The following is a 23,762-nucleotide window of genomic DNA, read 5'->3' as shown; positions in this document are numbered from 1 at the left end:
GATTTCATCTTCTCTTCCCTATTTTAGATCTTCGCCCTTGTCACGTTCTCAGCGAGGCCCTACTTGACCACCCTGTTTAAAATCGCAGCCCTTAACTCCCTGGTACTGCCCATCTTCTGTCTACTTAGTTTTTTTTCCCCATAACACTTAACACTTTCTTTGTATATTTTACTTTTTTATCATGTATTGTTCATCTACTCCACTAGTTTATAAACTCTGGGACATTGGGGTTTTTGCATGATTTATCCATTGATTTTTTCCCAGTACCTAGAGTAGTGCCTGATACATAGAAGGTGCTCAGAATGAATTGTTGAATGAATTACTGCTTATAGCATTTTCAGTATTCTTGGCTAGGTTATTTTGCCTGTCTCAAAAACTCAAACTTGGGCCTGTTTTTAACTTGAAGATCTTGCTCCAGACATAGTTGCTGAGATTATAAAACTAGTTCTTCGCTTGTATAATATAAAATTCCTCTCTCATAACTATGGAGCAGGGCTCTTTTCTATTCTAAATATAGTTCACACACAGAGGGAGGCCCTCTGTTTCTGGAAATGATTGTTTGTCTAAGATTGTGGACAGCTGCCACACTAGGCTTTCTCTAATCTTCTGATCATTCCGTATCACACTTGTGGCTTCCTGTGCAGATTTTGCTCTTCTTTATTGCTTCTAGCTATATTTACATACTTAGGGAATTTGTAAGGGTTTTTTTTCTGTCTTCTTTGCTGAGGGTGTAGAGATTTTTTTTTGCATCTTGTTGCTCAGTGTGGTTTCCAGGAGAAAACAGAAAATTTGCAGCTAAGCTGTCACCAAGTTTCTATCAAAATCTGCTTAATTGTCAGAAAAAAAATCGATGAATGTTATGTTAAAAATAAGAATAAAGGGAGTGATCCACAAAATGGGAAAAAATGTTTGTATATCATGTATTTGATTTATGATTTAGAATCTAGTAACCAAAATATATCGAAACCACAGTGAGGTGCCTCTTCGCACTTACTAGGTTGGCTAAAATAAAAAAAGTCAATAACAGTGTTGATGAAGATGTGGAGAAAGTGGAGCTTTCACACATTGCTGGTAGGAATGTAAAATGGTGCAGCTGCTTTGGAAAACAGTTTGGCAGTTCCTCAAAAGTTAAACATAGAGTTATCATATGATCCAGCAATTCCATTTCTAGATATATACTGAAGAGAACTGAAAACATATGTCCCCATAAAAACTTGCACATATGTTCATAGCAGCATTATTCACAAGAGCCAAAAAGTGGAAACAACTCAGTGTTCATAGACTGATGAATGAATAAACAAAATATGGTATATCCAAATAATGGAATATTATTGAGCCATAAAAAGAAATGAAATAGATAGATGGTGCAACATGGATGAACTTTGAAAATATTATGCCATGTGAAAGAAGCCAGGTAGAAAGGGCCACATACTATCCCATTTATATGAAATGTCCAGAATGGGCATATCCCTAGAGATAGAAAGTAGATTAGTGGTCACCAGGAGCCGAGTGGCAGAAGTGGGGAGCAGCTGCTCACAGCTATAGGTTTTCTCTTTGAGCTGATGAAAATGTTCTGGAATTAGTGGTGGTACAAGTGGTTGCACAGCTTTGTGCATATGTACCACTGACTTACATACTTCAAAAGGGTGAATATTATGGTATATGTGTTATCTCTATAAAAAATGTTAAAAATATAAAAGTTACAGAGAATGATCAAGAGTGTCAAGTGCCATAGACATCAAATGAAATAAGTTGTGGAAGGTGCCATTTGAATTGGCAATTGACTATTTATCATTTTATCACTGATCAGTGAACTTAGCCATTGATCACTCATTGGTGATATTGGTAAGAATGAATTCGGTGGAAAGATGGGAAGGTAAGGTGACTACAGTAAACTGAGGGAGGAATGGTAGATAAAGGTGGACTAAATATAGACTTCTTTTCAAGAAGCTTGACAATAAAGCTTCAGAAAATGTGGGAAAAGAGTATAGCTGGGTAGAAGTATAAAATTGAGGTGTTTTGTTTGTTCAAAATGGTAAGAACCTTCAGCATATTATAAGGAAGAAATGAGAGAGGAAATGAATATGTATGGGAAAGAGTAATTGTCAAAGCAAGGTGCTTGAGTAACTGAAGGAATAAAATAAAAAGCACAGTGGAGAGATTAAGCTTAAACAAAATAATATATCTTCTGAGAAAGGTTAGAAGGAATTAAGAAGTTGTAGACTATCGATAAGTTTGTAAAATGCAGCTGAAGAAATTACTATCATTTCTGCAGGACTGACTTTATTTTCTGTGAAGTAGGAGGAAGAGTTATTAGCCAAGAATGAGGGGAACGAGGTAGAGTAGAGACCCTGAGGTGAGTAGTGAAGGGTTGGTTGCAGTGGATAGGAGGACCCAGAGAGTAAACTGTCAATAATAATAAAATAGTGATAATTCCTACTGTCAGCTGTGTAGGTACTTTACTTTAGACTACATGTATCATCGTAATAGAAAACTCTAGTTCATTGTGGTTAAATAACTTTCCTGTTGTCAGCTGTAAAGTGATTAGAAGTCACATGTACATGATTTCAAAGTTACATTCAGACTCTTTAGGGTGAACATGTTAAGGGTAGGCTGTACCATCAATAGATACCATCATTATAAGAGCTGTCTTTCATATTTTGACCTAGGATCTCTTTTGCGTACTCAATCAAGAAAGCAAGGGAATGGAAAGAATCTGTTAGACTAAATCATGCTTTAAGACTTGAGCAAATGAGTTTTCTCTTCATCTTTTAGTTACGACAGCCTCCAGTGAAGCGTTTGAGACTTCGTGGTGATTGGTCAGATACTGGACCCCGAGCGAGGCCTGAGAGTGAACGAGAACGAGATGGTAACTCTGCTTTGGTCAGCCTTTTCTAATATGAAATTTAAAAAATTAATCTTTTAATTTGTTTCTGTTTTTTTTTTGCTATTATAAGTGATGCTGAAACAAATATCCTTGTACATATATCTTACCATGCTTGTGCAAGTATATCTGAGGATAAATTCCTAAAAGTGGAATGAACGACTGGTTCACTGGATAGTGCATTTTAATTTTGATAGCTATCAAATTGCCCTCCAAAATGAATACACTACTGTACATTCCTACTGGAAGTATGAGAATGCCCATTGCCATATAAAACACTGGACATCATCAAACTTCTTTAATTTTGCCTATTAGATATAAAGAGAAATGAAAACTCTTCAATTTCTAACCCAGGAGTTTTATAATAGGTAAAAAATTTTTTTTCCTTTTATCAAGTGCCTTTGACAAGCATAAGAAACTACCTTGGGAGCTTTAAGATGGTACACTTTTAAAATGGAATTAATCTGTGTGTATTTTAATAGTTGATCTGTAGCCAAAATCTTACTTTAATGACTTGTGAATTCTTTTAACATCAAAAGCATATTCCCCAATATATCATCCTTGGTATCATAATATATATTTAAATATAAAGCAACGTTATATAAAGGCAATAAAGTGTAAAATTCCATTTTCACAGAACATCCAAGAACAAATGATTTGCATTTTAAATTATATGATTGTAGAATAGAATTGTCAGTTTTGGTGTCATATTTAATTTGATAATTCCCTTAAGAGAAAACTCATATTTGAAGGAGGAAAGGAGTAGAGGGAAGAGACAAATATAATACTTTTTGGTTTTTTTCAAATATATGGAATATGCTTACAGTGTGGTGAAAATAAATTGAGTTTAAGGAAATCTAAGTGAGAGGGCAAACCTTTCTTTTAATTGGTTCAATTTACAATTCATGAGCCCTTCCTAGCTGTGCACTGGTGGAAATAAAGATGTGGGTTGGGGTCAGGGTGGGAGGTGTGGAGGTACCTAAGAATAGACAAAGATGCAGGAGATGTAAATCCTATTCTTAAGGAACTCAAAATACAGATGGAGAGTCACTTACATAGACATTTACTATGAAATGTGATGATAGCTCTAATAGATTTTTATACATTCATAGAATTTATTTAGGCAATTTGATTCTTTTTTTTTTTAATGCTCTCATTTTAAAGGCCTTAAAATCTGGGTTTTTACGTTAATGAAAGATCCTGACTTACTACTGATTCACTGATAAGACCTGTATTGTGATAGGTGAGCAAAGTCCCAATGTGTCACTGATGCAGAGAATGTCTGACATGTTATCAAGGTGGTTTGAAGAAGCAAGTGAAGTTGCACAAAGCAATGGAGGACGAGGAAGATCTCGACCAAGAGGTAATTTTTCTTATTAATTAAAGTCAACCAAAAGCTGGCAAAGGCTGTTTTATTGACGTTTGTTTTATTTATGTCATTCCATTTATACCATTTTATATCTATAATAATCATAGGTTCTTAACTATATTATGTGAAGCAGTAGAGGACCAAGGGTATTGGGTATTTGTCCCTTCATGTTCCAGTAGACCTAGCCCTTATTCTTTGCTTTTCTCAAGAAAAGTAAGAAAGTCTGATATTTCCCTCATATATCCCAATATATTTTTGTATGCATTCTGAGAATGGAAATATATAAAACTCTGTAGATAAAAAGTTTTATATAATGGAATAGTTTCTCCTTTATATTACTTAGGCATTGGTTATTAATTGCTGTTTCTAGTGTTAGCTGACTTGTTTTCATATCTTGGTTCACTACTTTCTAGCTTTGGGGTCTTCGGCAAGTTACTTATCTCTGTCAAAAATGAGGAGTATAAAAGTTAACTCCTAATTGTTTAAAAAACCCAAAATAAAAAATTATATTGAATTTTTCCATAAATGATTCTTGTTAACTCCTCATTTCAATTAACTTTTTAAAAAATTCCTTGGACTGTGGATTTGCTTAAGAGTTGTTGAATTTGGGGGCACCAGGGTGGCTCAGTTGTTAAGCGTCTGCCTTCGGCTCGGGTCATGGTCCCAAGGTCCTGGGATCGAGCCCCACATCGGGCTCCCTGCTCTACGGGAGGCCTGCTTCTCCCTCTCCCACTGCTCCTGCTTGTGTTCCCTCTCTCGCTGTTTCTGTCAAATAAATAAAAATTTTTAAAAAAATCTTTAGGGGCGCCTGGGTGGCTCAGTTGGTTAAGCGACTGCCTTCGGCTCAGGTCATGATCCTGGAGTCCTGGGATCGAGTCCCGCCTCGGACTCCCTGCTCGGCGGGGAGTCTGCTTCTCCCTCTCCTGTTCCCCTCTCTTGTGCTCTCTCTCTCTCATTCCTCTCTCAAATAAATAAATCTTTAAAAAAAAAAAAGAGTTGAATTTGTGCTTAAATTTAAAATAAGAAATATTTAAATCATGGTGATTAAAAGAGGAAACTTCATAATCTCTGATAGTTGTATTTTGCAAGACATGAACTGGATTAGTCCATTCCATCTTTCTTTTAATAACATCTAGACTTGAGGGAAAATTGTTAATGTTTATGGACTATTCCTAATTATTCTTTTGCAGATAGCACAAAGCCTAGCATAAGACATAGTAGACACTCAAGCCTTTTAAAACCATGACTGCATCATGTTAGTTTAGTGGTTGAGACATTATTGCTAATGAAGTAGGAATCAGGAACTTAATCTTATTCTGACCTATTTGTAACTTTACTCTTCCCAATAAAATTTTTCTTATATATTTACGAAAGACATTATGTTATGGAATGGAAATATATCAATAAAATTCATTCTCCTGGGCCCCTGGGTGGCTCAGTCGGTTAAGTGTCTGACTCTTGATTTCGGCTCAGGTCATGATCCTCAGGGTCATGAGAATGAGCCCTGTGTGGGGGCTCTGTGCTTGCTGTGGAGCTTGCTGAAGATTCTCTCTCTCTGTTTGCCCTCCCACCCCCGGTCTTGTGCATGTTCTCTCTCAAAAAAATAAATAAATAAAATCCATTCTCTGATTATCCAGTCATTAAATCAGAATCATCATCTTCAAGTTAAAGGGACTAGATGTTATTTATATATAGGCATTTTACAACCTATTATTTAGCTTTGTGTAAATGAAGGTACCATATTGATCTTGAAAGACTGATTACTTTAATAACAGTGTTCTGTAGATAGATTTTTACCCCTCTTGGTTAGCCTATTTGCTCAAAGGGATCCAACCACCACTGTTTGTGTTTGATATCCTGAAATTGTGTTTCTTTGTGTGTACATGTATGTACAAGTGTACATATATTTCTTGAACATATCTCTTTAGAGTAGCTGGTTTTGGAAAGCAGTTAGTATTTGAATTTGCATTAACATGTGTTTTTTGAAGGTGGAACGAGCCAGTCAGATGTGTCTGCTCTTCCTGCGGTCCCGTCAAGTACCGATTTGGAAGTGGGGGAAAGTGCAATGGAAGTAGATCCTTCAGCTGAACAGTCTCTTCAGCCTTCTACGTCCGCTGCAGTGTCAGCTCAGGCTCATTCAACATCCTCTTCTACAGAAAGCCCTCATTCTACTTCTTTGCTGTCTTCTCCAGACAATGAACAAAGGCAGTCTGTGGAGGCATCTGGACGCCATACGCATCATCAGTCTGGTGAGGATGCTACTCTTTCAATAGGCTGTGGTTCATCTGATGATTTCTGATAATGAATACGTCTTTGTGGGCTGGTTTGAAAGATACTAAATCACATGAACTTGTTCTTGCTGGAATAAATCAAAGTGACATGTAATATGTGAACACGTAACTTAAACACAAACTTCAAGTGTGCCTAACTTGCATGAATTTAACAAATATCAGAATCTTCAGTTTACCTAAGACAAATCTTTAAAAAATATAGGTACCAGCAGATAGTGTTTTGACATAGCTTCATGCAATTGACTTAAAGATTACTTTTATAAGCCATTATAGATGAAAATGTCTTTCTAGACACTTGGTTGTACCTATATTATCAGTTCCTCTATTTATATTTTTTATTATTTTTCTTCACATCATGAAATACTTTAAATACATTCTTTGTGGTACATTTGGTAACATCTCTTGTTGACAACATATACAATTTACCAAAAGATTTATTTCTCCTATATTTCCATGAAAAAGAATTGTTCTAACAAGTCCTTGTTAAAACAAGGTACTTGATATTAGTGGAAAAAAATCAACTCCTAAATTCTGTTAAAATACTGTTTTCCTCTCGATATTAAAACTCCTCATGTTCAACTCCCCCCCTCCCCAACTATGGAATGTACTAGTATTTATAACAGTAATTTTCAGCAGATATGACTATAATTTACTTCACATTTTAAGTGTGTACACGTATTTATAATAACCACTAAGATTTTATTCATATTTTTCTTTGGGTTCTCCTAAAGAGGCATTTTACTTGACATATAATAAAAAATATTAGCAACTAGAGATACAGCTGGCAGACCTAAGGTAAAGCCTATAAAAAATTCCTAATAGCGTAACTGCCAAGCTGTCACTTTATTCTTGCTTCTCTGAAATCTGATACCAGATCACCAAATACAGGGTGTTTTAAATTAGGCATTCTTTTATCATATATCCCATTTTTCGTAATTCATTTCAGTTTCTATGGGAATAGAAGCCAGAGTCAGTTATGTAACTATTAAAACTTGTGCACAGTTTATCTGTATTAATAAGCTAAAGCTGAGCTTTAAAGTCAGGTTTTCCACTGTCTAATTGACATAGTTAGCATTTCAACTTATGAGAAAGTAAAATATTTTGGAGTGTTTGGGAAGTAGGGACAGAATCAGTCCAAAGTTTGTCAAAGCAGGTAAAATTGGTAAAAAAAAAAAAAAAAAAAGAATTTTAAAGTAATAACATTCTTGGAAATACTCTTAAAGATTCTGATCAATTATAAGTTATTGGGAAAACTTAGCAAGAAGATTCCCTAGCTTTTATTCATGTTGCACTGAATCCAAACTAATTCAAGTTGTTTTTTAAACACATTTCTGAGTAAAGTACTTAGTTTAGAGTTTCATTTTTCTTTTTTGTTACAGATATTTAACACAATTAATATTGCATTTCAGATTGCTAAATCCCTTTCAGTATTTAATGTAAGTATTAAGTAGTCATTTGAATCATCAAAATAGAAAAAAATTTGTGATGATCATGCAGTCATTGTCTTGATCATTACTTGGCACCTTTGCCTGTAATTTTTTTAAAGGAGTTAAGGAAGTATTTTTAACTGGTCTCTACCGGTTGAAAGAATTTTTGTTGACTGCATTATGGAAAATCAGAATACTTCCATTATTACGAAGATAGGGTCAGTATTGAAGAAAATGATTTGATGTTAGATGTAATATCTAAAGATTATGCCTGGAATTGTTTTGACAACAAGCCTTTCATTATCCCAGAGTACAACATTTTAACAATAAGGACTTAATGAGTTTTTTCTGTTTTGTTTTGTTTTTCCAATCTCTTCTGCACTTCTAGGTTCAGATAGGTTTATGGATACTAAGAATTGTCCATGTGGTTGGGGGGGGGAGTATCATCTTAGAGCCATGATTTTTATTACAAACATACCTCATTTTATTGTGCTTTAGTTTGTTGTGTTTTCCATATATTCTGTTTTTTACACATTGAAGCTTTGTGGCAACCCTGTGTTGAGCTAGTCTATTGGCACTATTTTTCCAACAGTGTTTGCTCGCTTCACATCTGTGTCACATTTTGGTAATTCTCACAATATTTCAAACCTTCTCACTGTTATCATATTTGTTATGGTGATCTGTGATCAGTGATCTTCGATGTTACTATTGTCATTGATTTGGGGCACCGCAAATACCACCTACATAAGACAGTGAACTTGTTCGGCAAATGTGTGTATGTTCTGAGTGCTCTACTGAACAGCTTTTCTCTCTCTCTCTCCCTTTCCTTGGGCCTCCCTATTCCCTGAGATATAACAATATTGAAATTAGGCCAATTAGTAATCCTAAAATGGCCTCTACGTGTTCAAGTGAAAGGAAAAGTCACACATCTCTCACTTTAAATAAAAAACTAAAAATGATTAAGCTCAGTGAGGAAGGCATGCTGAAAGCCTGGATAGGCAGAAAGCTAGGCCTCTCATGCCAAATAGCTAGTCAACTTGTGAATGCAAAGGAAAAATTCTTGAAGGAAAATCAGAAGTGCTACTCCAGTGAACACACGGATGATAAACAAAACAGCTTTATCTCTGATATGGAGAAAGTTTTACTGATCTGAATAGAAGATCAAATCACCACAACATTCCCTTAAACCAAAGCCTAATCCAGAGCAAGGCCCTCACTCTCTTCAGCTTTGTGAAGGCTCAGAGAGATTAGGAAGCTGCAGTAGTAAAGTTTGAAGCTAGCATTTCCCATTCTGAAAATCCTAGGTCCCTTAAGATTTGTGCTAAATCTGCTCTGCCTGTGCTCTAGAAATGGAACAACAAAGCCTGGATGACAACACGTCTGTTTACAACATGGTTCACTGAATATTAAGTCCACTGTTGAGACCTACTGCTCAGAAAAAAAGATTCCTTTCAAAATATTCCTGCTCATTCACAGTGTATCTGGTTACCCAAGAGCTCTGATGGAGATATACAAGATTAATGTTTTTATGCCTGCTAACACAACATCCATTCTGCAGCCCTTGGGTCCAGGAGTCATTTTGACTTTCAAGCCTTCTTATTTAAGAAATACCTTTTGTAAGACTACAGCTGCCATAGAAAGTGATTCCTTCGATGGATCTGGGAAAGTAAATTGAAAACCTTCTGGAAAGGATTCCCCATTCTAGATGACATTAAGAATATTCATGATTCAGGGCACCTAGATGGTTCAGTCGGTTAAGTGTCTGACTCTTGATATCAGATCAGGTCTTGATCTCAGGGTTGTGAGTTCAAGCCCCACATTGGGCCCCACACTGGGCGTGGAACCTACTTAAAAAAAAGAATATTCATGATTCATGGGAAGAGGTCAAAATATCAATGTTAACAGGAGTTTGGAAGAAGTTGATTCCAACCCTTGTGGATGACTTTGAGGGATTCAAGACTTCAGTGGAGGAAGTAACTGCAGATGGGGTGGAAATAGCAAGAGAAGTAGCATGAGAAGTAGAGCCTGAAGATAGAACTGAATTGCCACAATCTCAGGATCAAACTTAAACGGATGAGGAGTTGCTTCTTATGGATGAGCAAAGAAAGTGTTTCTTGAGATGGAATCTACTCCTGGTGAAGATGCTGTGAGGACTGTTGAAATGACAACAAAGGATTTAGGATATTCCATAAGCTTAGTTGATAAAGCAGCAGCAGAGTTTTCAGAAGATAGACTCCAATTTTGAAAGTTCTGCTGTGGGTAAAATGCTATTAAATAAGGTCACATGCTACGGAGAAATCATTAGTGAAAGAGTCAGTTGATGCCACAGCCATCCACCCTTCGGCAGCCTGATCAATCAGCCGCGAAAAACTTCAAGGCAAGACTCTCCACCAGCAAAAAGATTATGACTCACTGAAAGCCCAGATGATGGTTAGCTTTTTTTTTTTTTTTAGCAATAAAGTATTTTTAAATTAAGGTATGTATATTGTTTTTTAGACAGCATGCAATTGCACACTTAATAGACCACAGAATAGCGTAAACATAACTTTTATACACAGTAGGAAACCAAAAAATTCATCTGACTTGCCTTATTGGATATTCGCTTTATTGTGGTGCTGTGGAACCAAACCGCAGTACCTTGGAGGTGTGCCTCTGTTCCCTTGCATGGAGATAGAATGAAAAAGTATGCTTCTTGCCCTGCTGTGGATTCCTCTTAATGTAAATGTTTCCTTTTTGTCCCTTGTATTTCCTCTGTCACTTTTGCTGGGGTGAAGGAAAGGGATGATGGAAATGTGAAAACTTGCCTGGCAAAATGCCATCTGTGAACCAAATTATTTGCCTTCTCTTAGTCTGCAACTCAGTCACTGAGTTGTGAAGAAAGTCACAACCACACATTTCATTGGGTGCTCAACACTGTGTCAGAGCAGTCTTTCAACACTGTTGCTCAACAACTAGACAAAGTGTTTAACACCTTCTTGTCTCTCAGACTTTTACCACTCCCCTTTACCCTCATCTTACCACCCAGCTGATAACCTTCCCACACACAGTGTGTGTGGGGGAAAGCACTCACTTTGCTACTTTTGAATCTCCTGACATTCTCACATCCGTGATAGAAACAGACACATTTGGGGGAAAAGTGTGTCTGTTCCTGTCAAAGGCTAGCCAGTGCAATTGCCATCCCTTTCCAAATTCTCAGGGACTTTGCTTCTTCTCTGCATCATTAGTATTGCCTTTTCTACTGCATTGGTCCTTTCCCACCTCAAATATGTTCTGTTACCTCCTTTCTTAAAAAAATCTCCCTCTGGGACGCCTGGGTGGCTCAGTTGGTTAAGCAGCTGCCTTCGGCTCAAGTCATGATCCCAGGATCCTGGGATCAAGTCCCGCATCAGGATCCTTGCTCAGTGGGGAGTCTGCTTCTCCCTCTGCCTGCCACTCCCTCTGCTTGTGCGCGCGCGAGCTCTCTCTCTCTCTCTATGACAAATAAGTAAATAAAATCTTAAAAAAAAAACTTCCCTTAAGTACCCCACACTCTCCCCCAGTCTTGTGTCTTTGCTCCTTTCATAATCAGTCTTCACAAGAGGTGCTCACATACCATCTCCATTTTCTTACCACCTTCCATCTCTTTGTCAACCAACTCGTCTGCCTTTCAGTTCTGTTTCCACTGAAGCTTTTGGTCAAGTCACCAGTGACTTCTGTTAGTATCTTACTAGATTTTTTCATCCATTTGCATTTAACGTAGTCTGACGCTCCTTTCTTGAAACACTTCCTTTCTTGGCATCTGTGATACTACTTTGCCTACTTATTACCAACTCTAGCTGGTTTTCAGTAATCACAGTTGATAGTTCTTGTTCTATTTACTTCTGACTATTTTAGTAGAACACCTTAGTCTGTACTCTTTTCTCTGTTCTGTATCCCTGGGAGATTGCATCAATTCACATAGCTGTTAATAGCTCCTTTAAGGTGAAGATTTCCAAATGTATGTCCACAATCTCATCTTCCACTTTGAGTTACAGACTCCTGTGTCCAGCTGCTCATTTGACCCTTCTTTTTAGATATCTTTGGATATCTTAAGCTTAACATGTCCAAACTAAAACTTAATTTAGCCTCATATACGTCCCATCTGCTAACCTCTTCCATCTTGGCCCTTTTATATTTTAGTAAATTTAAAACCACCTGCCCCATTTGCTTATTTTAACAGCCTATGTGTTATTCTTGATTCCTTGCTTTCCTTCATGTCCCACACTCAGTACATCAGCAAGTCCTGTTGGTTCTGCATCTAAAATAAATTCTTCTTCCATCTCACCATCATTTCTTGTCTGCTAATTGATCTTCCTGCATCTATTCTTGCTCGTTTATCATTTATTCTCCATGCAACAGGCAGGTGAGTATCTTACAGTGTTAAATCAGATTGTATAACTTTGCTGTTTAAAACCCCTCAAAGACTTCTAATTGCATTTAGGAGTAGAACTACAAAAAAAAATTGGAACTTTTTACTGTGGGTCTCGAAGAGCCTATGTGGCCTGGGTTTTGCCCACCTCTCTAACCCCGCTTCATAGCACTTTCTTAGTTCCCAGTGATCCTTATGCTCTACCTGTAGTGGTTTCCTTTATTCCCTTGAATGTGCCAAATTCTCTTGTGCCTCTTTGTTTCTGACTCTGAGCCTTTGTATGTACTGTTCTCCACACCAGAGAAGCTCTTCCCCCTGGCATATCTCAGCCAACTCCTTTTCCCTTGTGTCTCAGTTGAAGTGTCCTTACTACCCTAGCCATATTCATCCTCCTTTACTAAAATAGTATTATCTTTTAGATAGCCCTGTTTACTTCCTGAAAAGCACTTATTAAAATTTGTAATTATTTTGGGGCGCCTGGCTAGCTTAGTCGGTGGAGCATGCAACTCTTGATCTTGGGGTCATGAGTTTGAGCCCTATGTTGGGCATGGAGCTTACTAAAAAAATTAAAAAGAAGAAAATTTGTAATTATTTTATTCATTTTGGATTGATTTATGACTTATTTCCTCTTTTTAGAATGGTTTTATTTTAATCTAGATAAAATAATATGATTCGAGAAGGTGGTTTCTTTGGATTGAATGGGGTTATCAGCACATACAAAATTCACTTTGGAGTCTCACCTTGAGAAATGAGTCACCTAAGGGAACCATGTGTTTTTAATTAAATAGACCATTCAGACTATGAGCATTTAGTTTCTTTAAGATAGTATCCGATATGGCTTATCTGTGAATTCCTGCTTATTTACAAGTAATTGTCCAGATTTATAAATTTATGTAGGTCTATTCAGAATCTTTATAGCTAAATTGACCTCTGTAGAAAAATTATTGGGAACTAAGAACTCTGGTGTACAGATAGCAAAGCAAACCTTTCAAAGACCAAATATCCGGATTACAGGTTCCTTAAAGGATGCCAGGGTCTATTTAGTCTAGGTAGAGGCGATACATAGATTAGAAACAAGTGGAAATTTTAGGCTAATGGTCACTTTGGGGAGACCAAAGAAGAGACCAGAGGAACTTGGAAGTCAGTAAAGGAGTAACAGTTCTAAGAGAAAGATGCACAAGGTTCACCTGGACAAGAAGCAAATTGGGATTAGAGGACAGATCCATAGCAGGCAGATAAAGTACCACCAAATTAGATATAGAAATAATCTAGTGTCGGGCGCCTGGGTGGCTCAGTTGGTTAAACGACTGCCTTCGACTCAGGTCATGATCCTGAAGTCCCAGGATCGAGTCCCATGTCGGGCTCCCTGCTCGGTGGGGAGTCTGCTTCTCCCTCTGACCCTTTCCCCTCTCATGCTCTCTCTCACTCTCTCTCTCTCCAATAAATAAAATCTTTAAAAAAAAAAATAATAATCTAGTGTCCAGGACAAAAGACCCTATGTATTGGAGAGGCGGGACATGACGTTAGAACCGAGTGGACCTTTGTCGGGTCAACTATAGTTTATTGTTCTCTTTCAGTGGGAGTTGAGTCATTAGGGAGATTAGCCTGGAGTCTTTCAGAAGAAAACAAGTATAGGGTAGGTTGCTTCAGGAGATGGAAGTACAAATTTCCTGTTAGCAATTCCTGACACGTTGTTGAGGGTTTTTTTGTTGTTTTTAAAATTCAACCCAAAGTATTCATATATTCACTGTCCATTTTGATTCATGTTAACAAAAACTAATTCTCAGTGCATTTATTCACATTATAAATTATATGTTTATACATTTTTTAAAAGGATGTAGTGTGTATGCATCTTACCTACCTTTAATGTCTGAGACTGCTAGTAGTATCGTTGTTTAGTCTGATTGTTTAGTCTGCTTAGTCTGGTTGGAATTTTTAATTTAATATTTGCCCTTCCTAGTTAGCTGTGTGGTGACTTCTTCCCATAGCCTCATTTTTTGTTTTAACCCAGGGGAGACAAAGCCACATACAACCAGCCTTAAAAGTAAAAGAAATTGATCTTTAAGAAGCACTAGAAGCATTGAATAAATAGTTCATGACATTATCATAACTAAATCTTGATTTTCCAAGTTATAGAGCATTGCTGCTTGCACTTCCATAGAGCCTGCTATTTATATGCTACATCACCTGGTGGGTCTAGGTGGATACTCTTCTATTCCCATAAAACATTCGGCAACATAAGAGTGAGGGTTTGGAACAACAATGAAGTCAGGTGAATTTTCTGTGATTTTTCTGTTTTCTTAGCAAAATTTGACATATATGTAGTCTCTTCATGGTAATTTTTGAAGTGTAAAATAACAAACTTTGTGGGTGCATAATAATTATTTTATATTGCTAAAAGCATTGCTGTTATGCTGTCAATAGATAAGGTGTATGTATATACCTAAAAAGAAGGCACTACGTCATTGAGCATCACTATTTATTGGTTAGTGAATACTGTCCTGCTTGGTACTGGAGAATTTTCTGGAAAGAACTAGCATTGAGAGACTATGATGATACTTGAATTGTTTGCTAAATCTTAACTGCCAATTGACTGACTGAATAAAATTCTTTGTAAGTAGAGGTCATGGTAACAAGATGTTAGTATCTCTGGCATGATTGATTCGTGAAACAATAAAACAAATTTGCACCCTTATAATCTATGTAAACGAGGCTGAAAGTTGTTTGGTAGTTGGTGTAATTTGCTGCCAGTGTCACCAAGAGACACAAAATTCCTTGTACCCCCACCATCAAATCAGCAACTGTTGAATCTCTGCCTTGCCTTTGGTTATAATGGATGAAGTTTTTACTTAAAACCAGTTCCTCCTCAGGCTTCTGGGTGGCTCAGTTGGTTAAGCGTCTGCCTTCGGCTCAGGTCATGATCCCAGGGTCCTGGGATCAAGTTCCTCATCAGGCTTCCTGCTCAGTGGGGAGTCTGCTTCTCCCTCTACCCCTCCCCCCTGCTTGTGATCTCTCTCTTTCACTCTCTCAAATAAATAAAATCTTAAAAAAAAAACAAAAACAAAAAACAGTTCATCCTCTTACCCACTGCAGCTCGTCTCTTTTGGTCTACTTAAGGACATCATTCTTGCATTTGCTCACTTCATTTCATGAATCATCTTTTTTCCTTCCCGCAATTAAACATTGTCTATCAGCATACAAACATATGTGTTATCTCCCAAACTAAAACAAACAAACCTCCCCACCAACTCATCCAATTTCTCTGTTCCCTATTAGCAACAAGTCTACTTCATGACCTCCTCTTTCTCTCGAACCTGTTCCACTTGGATTTTGGCCCCTGTGATTTCTGCTGAAACAGCTCTTGTCAAGGTCAGCAATGACTTCCAAGGTGCAAAAGCCAGTGATTAGTTCTCAGTATCTTTTTCATTGTATCATTAGCATTCAACACAGCTTCTCCCTCCATCCTTCCTGACATACTTCCGTCCAAGCCTACAGATTGTGCTCACTCAGTCCTCCAACCTTCTCAATGGCTTCTCCTTCTTACTCTACCCAGAGATTTTTCTTCCTGTTAAATATTGGAGTATACCAGAGTTCAGTTCTTAGATGACTTTATTATCACCTACACTCTAGGTAGCTTCAAGTAACATCACCAGTGATATCCAATTTACTAGTGAATTCTAGACTGTTATATTCAGTCCCTACTCAGGGTCTCCCCTGGGATATCTGTTAGTTCTCCTCTTCCCTCTGCTACTACTTGTTCTTCCCTTTTCCCTGTCACAATAAATAACAGCTCTTACTTTTCTTGTTACGTGGGCCAAAAACTTTGGGACCATGCTACATCTCAACTATCAGCAAATTCTTCTGCCATTACCTGTAATATATATCCCACCCCCAGACATACTTCCTCCTCTAAGCATTTGCACTTGCTCTTCTCTCTACCTGGAACACTTCCTTCAGATACCCATGTGGTTTACTCCCTCAGTCCTTGAGGTCTTTGTCAAAAATCACCTTATGAGAGAAGCCTTCTTTAATGACCATAGAGGAAACAGCAACCTGTCCTCCACTACCTCTGTCCCCCTTACCTCAACCTGTCCAGTTTACTTCACAGCAGTTGTCCCTGTTTGACAGAAACACATACATGTATATTACATATGTGTGTGTGTGTGTGTGTGTGTGTGAGTTCACCGATGTCTTTCTTCCTTTCAGAACATAATCTCCACACATGAGTAGGGACTATTTTGTTCAATGTTTTATTTATCCCCAGAGCCAAAATCAATTCCTCATATATAGTAGGCACTCAAATATATCTGCAGAATTCTATGTTGTATTGCTACTTTTATCTATGACTGTTGCTTTAAGAAAATATTAAGGATTATGTAAATATTTTTAGCTTAAAAAAAGTAAATGACAGTTCCAACATAAAAAGAGAGATTTTAGCTGAAAAATGTGTAACTTTGACTTTTTAAAGAGTTCTTCATTAATAAATTCCAAGACTTGTTTAAAAATGCGTAATTTTTTCATAATTTTAATTGAATTTTAATTATTATATGATTGAAGCTAGTAATTTGTGTATAGATTAGAAAACTGATATTTTTCAATTTTCCTTAGTATGATTTTGTTAGAAAAAGATGAAATTAGTGAAGAAAGGAATATTCATTTTAAAATGTTTTGTCATGGAAGACTTTATTTTCATTCTATTTCGTTACTTAAATATTCTTAGAGAACTATATGTGTATAATTCATTATAGTTAAACAGAAGCATTCGAGTATGTCAGTGTGTGTATTTATCTCCTAACTTAATGATCAGTCATTTTTTATAAGTAATTTGTTTTTAGTATTCCTCCATGAGACATGTCTTTTATTTATATCCTTCTCTCTTTAATATATAATCAAATCCTTACTGTTTCCTATTGATTGCTATCTTTTCACCTTTCTTTCCCTATCTGTGTCAGAATTTTTAAGGGGGCCTGAGATAGCTTTGCTCCGCAAGCGCCTACAGCAACTGAGGCTTAAGAGGGCTGAGCAGCAGCGGCAGCAAGAACTAGCTGTGCGCACCCAGCAACAGCCTTCCACTTCTGATCAGTCTTCTCACGAGGGCTCTTCACAGCACCCTCAGCCTTCAGGTTATTAATGTCAAGTGTCCTCAAGCAGCTGGTCGAGTTGGTTTTTTAACACTGCTACTGTGTAACAAGATGCTTCCCTTTTCCCCTTCAAAAAGAGCTGATGGGGCTTGCAGCTTATCCCTCCCCTTCTTGCATATGGTGGTGTTCATCATCCCATGGCTAAAGGGACACCGTTTTGGCGGCAGTGTTTGCCAGAGACATCAGTATAAAATAATCCATTATTTTATTTGTCCTGTTTCTGGGAGGGGGCAGATGTTTATTACTTTTATAGCTAATGAACTACTTTCTAATGATCTAGTGAATTCAGAGCCTGCTTTGATATTTTTATTGAAATTTCTTATATGCTGAAATGATATCTATGCTGTGGTCCCTAGTTCTCTCTCTTCTTCTTTTGTTTTTCCTTTGAAAATTAACCAGTATTCCTGTGAATGTTAGTAATACTAGATTTTAGAGTTATAGTGTTGTTTGGCCATACCAGCATGCTGACTCAATTATCCTCTTCTGTAATTATTTGAAAATTTTCAGTATTTGCTTACTTATTCATTGTATACAAAATCAACTTTCTGATGTATAGGGCAGCAGAAATACCCCACAGTCTCTTGTTCCTGTTCTGATGCTATAAAACTCTATAGGACAGTGATAATTGGTGCCACTCTCTTTTTCTTTGAGCATTTTAATGGCCTAGTTTGTTTATGGCCAACAAGCTCATGATGCTCAACAAACGTTTGTTGATAGAATTAATGAAAGGTATAGCATAAAATAATTTGTCAGTTTAATTCTTTCAAGATGGATATTAGGTACTATATATCCTATTCTATAGGTATTGCATAGTAAGTGCTACAGATCTTTATTTAGGAACTAGAGTGTGTCTGAGTTCTCATACTAATGGAATTGTGATACTTTGATGTACTACTTTGTTTTGCCACCCGAAGGAGTGAGGAGTTGGAGTATTTATTAATTACTTTGAGAATTTTGATTTAATTGCTTGAAATTTGTTTGTATATTGGTAGAACTGAACAACCTCCACTTTGTAAATATCTGTTCTACTATGTGCTGATAACAAAAGCACATTATATAATATCATGGTGAAATAAAATAGATTTAAGTAACTGTAATATAGATGTGATTGGAATAAATTCTGGACCTGATTTTTAATTCAGTAGAGGGAATATCAGCCAAGCAAAGATGTCTCTGACCATTTTTTTCCTATACTTAAAACTAACTGGAGAATTTCGTTAAATTACAGTCACGACATTTAATAATAAGACATTTTGCTATGATTTAGTGCTATATATAAAACTCTAGCTTGAGTGTTTCAAAAGGGAAAATATGCAACATAAAAACCAAATAAGAAGGAAGTTAAAATGCACCTACATATGTACATATTTTTAAAATACTGAAATTTAACAGGTAACAAACCAAATATTAAAATGAGTTTGAGCATAAAATACAAAACTGTCTACATTAGCAGGAAAGAAATGAAATGTGCACTGTAGACATTAGAAAAATATTTTTAGACTCAGCCTTTCGTATCTAGCTTACCAATTTAAAGTGAAGCAGGTTTTTTTTTTTTTTTACAGCCAGAAAGCTTTAGAGTGATTATGTGGCCTCTGTGAAATAAGATGCTGTTTTACCAACTCTGAGTATCCTTCTCGTTAAATAGTATGTATTTTGGTAATCAGTCTATCTGTGGTAATCTTTAAAAAAGCTAAAGTTCAGTAGACACCTTGCCCCATTTTGAGGTTGAGAAACGTGTTACCTTTACTTTGTTTTTAAACAACATATTGGGGCCCCTGAGACTGTCTACATGGCCAATAGTAGAGTCCTTTAGTGCTAACAGTCAATGTATGTTGTTCCCTTCACTTACAAGGTGAAGTACTTTCTCTGTATCATATGCTTTTAACATAGCATTCATGTGAGACCCTAGTAAGTCTAATCTGTGACGTGTCCTGGGTTCATTTCATAATGCTACTTTTATTCTGTCCTCACTTGTGATAGGAACGCTATTTAGTAATTAAATAAGATAAAGTTAAATCATGCACAGTTTGTTACAAAGAACAACCAATAGAATCTATATATTTTGTCCATTTAGTAGATCTTGGATATGAGGAAAAATGAATAGGCTTAATGCAAAATTTGTCTTTTCAGAACACACAAAGTATAAAAATACAGAATAGGAATTAGATTTATGAAATTCAACAGGAAGATAGTTTTTATTTGAGTAACAATTAAAATATGTTCTTAAACTTAATGAATAAGCACAATATCATCTATTTATTATGGACATAAATTGATCCACCATAGCTAACTTCTAAAAATTTTATTTTTTGAAGTCAGAATATATTACTTTAAAATATTTTTATTTTTTTTAAGCTAAAAACAAAAATGCATTTTTTCTTAGGCTTTTAGAAAATACATCATAACTTATTTCTAGGCTTTCAGTGCTTTTTTTTTTTTTTTTTTTTACCATAAAGAGATGAATTTGCCTTCATCAGATTACTGCTTGTGTACTAGACTGGTTGAGTTCTTGTCCTGTTCCTATGATTAGATTAGCTTGGACAGGTCATTTGGCTACTTTATGTCTCAGTTTCCCAATTACTGATTTATTTAGATAGTATGGCCTGCCATGATTTACAGATAGCAGCATAAGGATGAGGTAGACAATACTGTATAAAATTTTTATACTCCTAAGTAGAGCAGTACACATAATAATATACTATCTTAATTATAGTATCTTTCACTTACTACCTCAAAATTACTCAAATCACAGCCATATACAGTTGATAGCATTCAGGGTTTTGAGTGAGCTGTAAAGACAAATGCCATAAACAGCTATGGCAGAGGCAGTCAGCGTATTGCTGATTTTAAACCCAACTCTTTTTTTCCATTTCAGGTCCCCCGAAGTCATGGGTTGCTGGCTCCTGCTCAGAGTGACAACCCCCTGTGGAGTCTGCTGTACTGGCTCGACCACCACAGAGCCCCACTGGAGCATGGAGCCAGCCTAGAGAGGGTCAGGTAGGAACTGTTTTTTCACTTTATGGCACGGTTTTGCTGATTGGAAAAGAAAAAAGTAATTTTTATACCCCAAAAGGGTATAAAAACATTGGTGATTATTTTTGAAAAAGGGCTTTTCAAAACTGAGCCATATTGGAAAAAATCAGCACTTACCCGATCCTGTGCAAGCAGGCTCTATACTACATCCAGTTCCCCACAGTCCCCGTGACGATAGTCACATGTAGCACTTCTCAAATGGGTGCATTTGATCCTGTTTTTAGTGTTTATAGCATAAGTAGTTTGTAAATCAGATATGATGTTGATCTAGTTCTTTAGTCCTTAGCTACCGTTAATGATAGACTCCTGAGCACTTCAGGCATGGGAATATGCTCCATAGTTTTCAGAACAGCTTCCTGTCATTATTTCTCATTCAATATCATGTTTCTGAAAAAAAGGCTAGTAATAATAACATTAATTGACCCTTTCCTGTGTGCTATCTAAGTAGTTTACATGGATCATCTCATTAAGTCTTCACAAGAACAGTATGCGGTAGATACTGTGATTATCCCCATTTTACAGATGGAGAAACTGAGACATATAGACCTTAAATGACTTGTCCAGGATTACATTATTACTGAGTGGAAAAGCCAGAATTGAACCCAGAAGTCTGGCTGACAAGTACTTGTTATTTACCTTTAAGACTATAGTTACTTATTTTGTCTACAATTGAAAAAATTCTGATGAGAAAATTTAGAAAATTCTAAAGAGTTTTTTCAAGACCAGAACACAAATTTTTTTTTTTTAAATATACAGAAATTGGCCCTGAGACACCTTGAACTCAGCACTGAATGAATTTTTGCCTAAAGTTTATCTCTACCTTAAAAATAATAATTCTAAACACTTCCAATAAGTGGACCAACCATATTGGATTTTGCAATAAATTATCAGTAGACCATATGGTCTGATTTTTACCTTGTAATGGTGCTTTCTGAAAGATATTTTACGGGGAAATGGAGTAGAGCATATATTCTAGATCCTTCATCAATGTGTTTTTTAAAGACATATTCTTTCCTAAACTCTATCTAAAAAATTAAATAAGATGCACTTTATTTTATAAGATTTGTACATTACATAATATTTATGGAAAAATTAAATATTCAATAAAAGATTACCTGGAGAGTTGATAGTTTTCTGAGGGCTCTTAATTATAAATGAGAGCACAATGAAATGTATAACAAATACATAGGGACAAAAAATATTTTGTAAGACACTTCCTAGGAGGATTTTCCAATATTTATTTTACTGTGACTCAAATTTTTGTTATGTTTTTCTTTACTGTAGGAAATATAATTTTGATTTTCTATAAAGACAACTTATCTGTTCTTAAAAAACAACATAGGTAGGAATGTTGTATCTAACTCTAAAATGGATAAACGAGAAGTCTTATAAAGGAAAGTAAAGCATGGATAGATTCAGGAACTGATTGAAATACTATCATTCTTTCTTTCTTTTTTTTTGGTGTTGTACAGATTTGTTGAACTGAATGTTCTGATGAAGAGGTGATAAGTAAGGATAAGTCAAAGCTGTTATTCAGATGATCATGCTTTATCAAAATCTAGTAATACAAAAGTCTCTGAGCAAACGGTTGTATCAGAAGGTAGACAATTTAAAGTTGATAGGAGTGGTCCCAGTAGCAAGATTCAGATTTTTAAATGTAGAAATTAAAGCAATCAAGTGATAAAAAAATTGCTAAGAATCCAAGATATGTTGGAAAACTTTTCACTCTCAATTCAAAATATTTTATCTACTTTTGGGGGAATGAAGCCATGATGACTAGAAACTGGTGATTATCCAAAAGTGCAGCGTTTTTGTTTTATTAATATTTGCTAAGAACTGGAGCACAGGATATTAGAAACCAGGAATTATTCTTATATTTTGGAGAGAGCTGTGCATATTATCCACATATTCCCTTCTCATATCGCCCTACTGGGACACTGGAACCCAAGCCAGGACTTGGTAGCCACCTCCTTCTATTCCCCAGTGCCTTGCTTAGGTTATTAGGTCCCTAGGATGACCAGGAAGAAAGGGGAAGCTTAGATCTAAAAATGTCACATAGTTAATTATTGTCAGAACCAGGTTTAGAATCAAAACTCCCTAACCCCAGACCAGTGCTCTTTCCATTTTATCATGCTGCCTTTCTTTATATCAGTGTTTTCCAAACAATAGAACACATTTATAGGACAAATTCTTACACAGAAACTCAGTGCAAAAAGGATAAAAAATTAAATGTTCTATTTAAAGCCAGGGTGGAAAGCATGAAGCTCAGACCATTAAGCCTACTCCTTTCCTCTCTTTTTCTTTTCCCACCAGGCCCCTAAAGAAACCTAAGCCTTCAACAGAGTACAGTTTTAATATGCACAACATATCTTAGAGTTTTAAAAATTATCTGTGTTTCTGTAATGGCAATTACTTCATTGAATTTTTCTCTTATAAACCATTTTCTTTGTCTGACATCTTCGCTTGAGCTCCTATTTTCAGCTCAGGGTACTACAACCAACATCTAGCAAAGTGTAGCGAGCATCTCATTTCATGCTTTGAATCCTCCAGTCCAGAATGAAAGCCATCTTTAAGGAGCTGGAAAGGGGTTTGAGAAGGGGAAGGAGTCTTCTGTTTAGTGAAGGAGATACTCTAGTTCTATTTTATCTACCTTGTACCTTGTGCTGTGCTAAATTTGAATTTGATAAAAGGTGTATGCATGGAAGTAGAAGAATATTTTCTTAACTACTTCTCAACGTTGCTGAATGCTTGCGTGGAATAACCTATCTTAAGCACATGGCCCCGCTTACTCACTGCTTGGGAAATATACCCCAGTACTTACTTCTATTCCCTACCCTTATACATTTGTTTCTTAAGCTTAGAGTTGATCATGACATTTGCTGTGCAGTTTTCTGCTGCTTACTTTTAAGTTGAAATCTCATTTTTGTTTCAGATTCTCCTTCTTCTGTGGTTAACAAACAGCTCGGATCCATGTCACTTGACGAGCAACAGGGTGCGTGCAACAGGAGATGCGCTATGCCCATCCATCCATAGTTTTATTGCAATGCATAAACCAAGCTCTCTCTCACTTTTTCATAGCATTTCATTTTGATTATGGTCTAATAGTCAGTATTTTGTGGGCTAAATTACCCTAGGTGGTATTGTGTACAAAGGTCCTCCCTGGCCTCAAATTATTTTCTACGTAAACTAAGTTAATTTCTACCTTTGGTCCCAGATGCCAACTCGAAATT

General features: G+C 36.3%; 1 protein-coding gene across 8 annotated transcripts in view; it reads left to right on the top strand.

Annotated features, from left to right (window-relative positions):
* The window catches only part of DCAF6 (DDB1 and CUL4 associated factor 6), a 135,878-nt gene that overhangs the window by 59,771 nt on the left and 52,345 nt on the right, over positions 1 to 23,762 (top strand). For 4 of the 8 annotated variants that reach the window (XM_045877527.3, XM_064594367.1, XM_064594368.1 and 1 more), the window contains 5 exons: positions 2,776 to 2,869; positions 4,128 to 4,247; positions 6,242 to 6,502; positions 17,311 to 17,481; positions 23,465 to 23,524. In XM_045877527.3, the coding sequence (XP_045733483.1) occupies positions 2,776 to 2,869; positions 4,128 to 4,247; positions 6,242 to 6,502; positions 17,311 to 17,481; positions 23,465 to 23,524 (706 nt within the window). The remainder of the gene's footprint in view (positions 1 to 2,775; positions 2,870 to 4,127; positions 4,248 to 6,241; positions 6,503 to 17,310; positions 17,482 to 23,464; positions 23,525 to 23,762) is intronic. The other 4 variants (XM_064594370.1, XM_064594371.1, XM_064594372.1 and 1 more) reach the window with 2 other exon arrangements.

Source organism: Mirounga angustirostris, unplaced genomic scaffold (assembly GCF_029215605.1).
Source record: "Mirounga angustirostris isolate CCGP_5_RB_7025 unplaced genomic scaffold, mMirAng1.0.hap1 SCAF_6, whole genome shotgun sequence".
NCBI lineage: Eukaryota > Metazoa > Chordata > Mammalia > Carnivora > Phocidae > Mirounga > Mirounga angustirostris.
The sequence above is the reverse complement of the archived record's forward strand: the minus strand, read 5'-3'. Positions and strand labels throughout refer to the sequence as shown.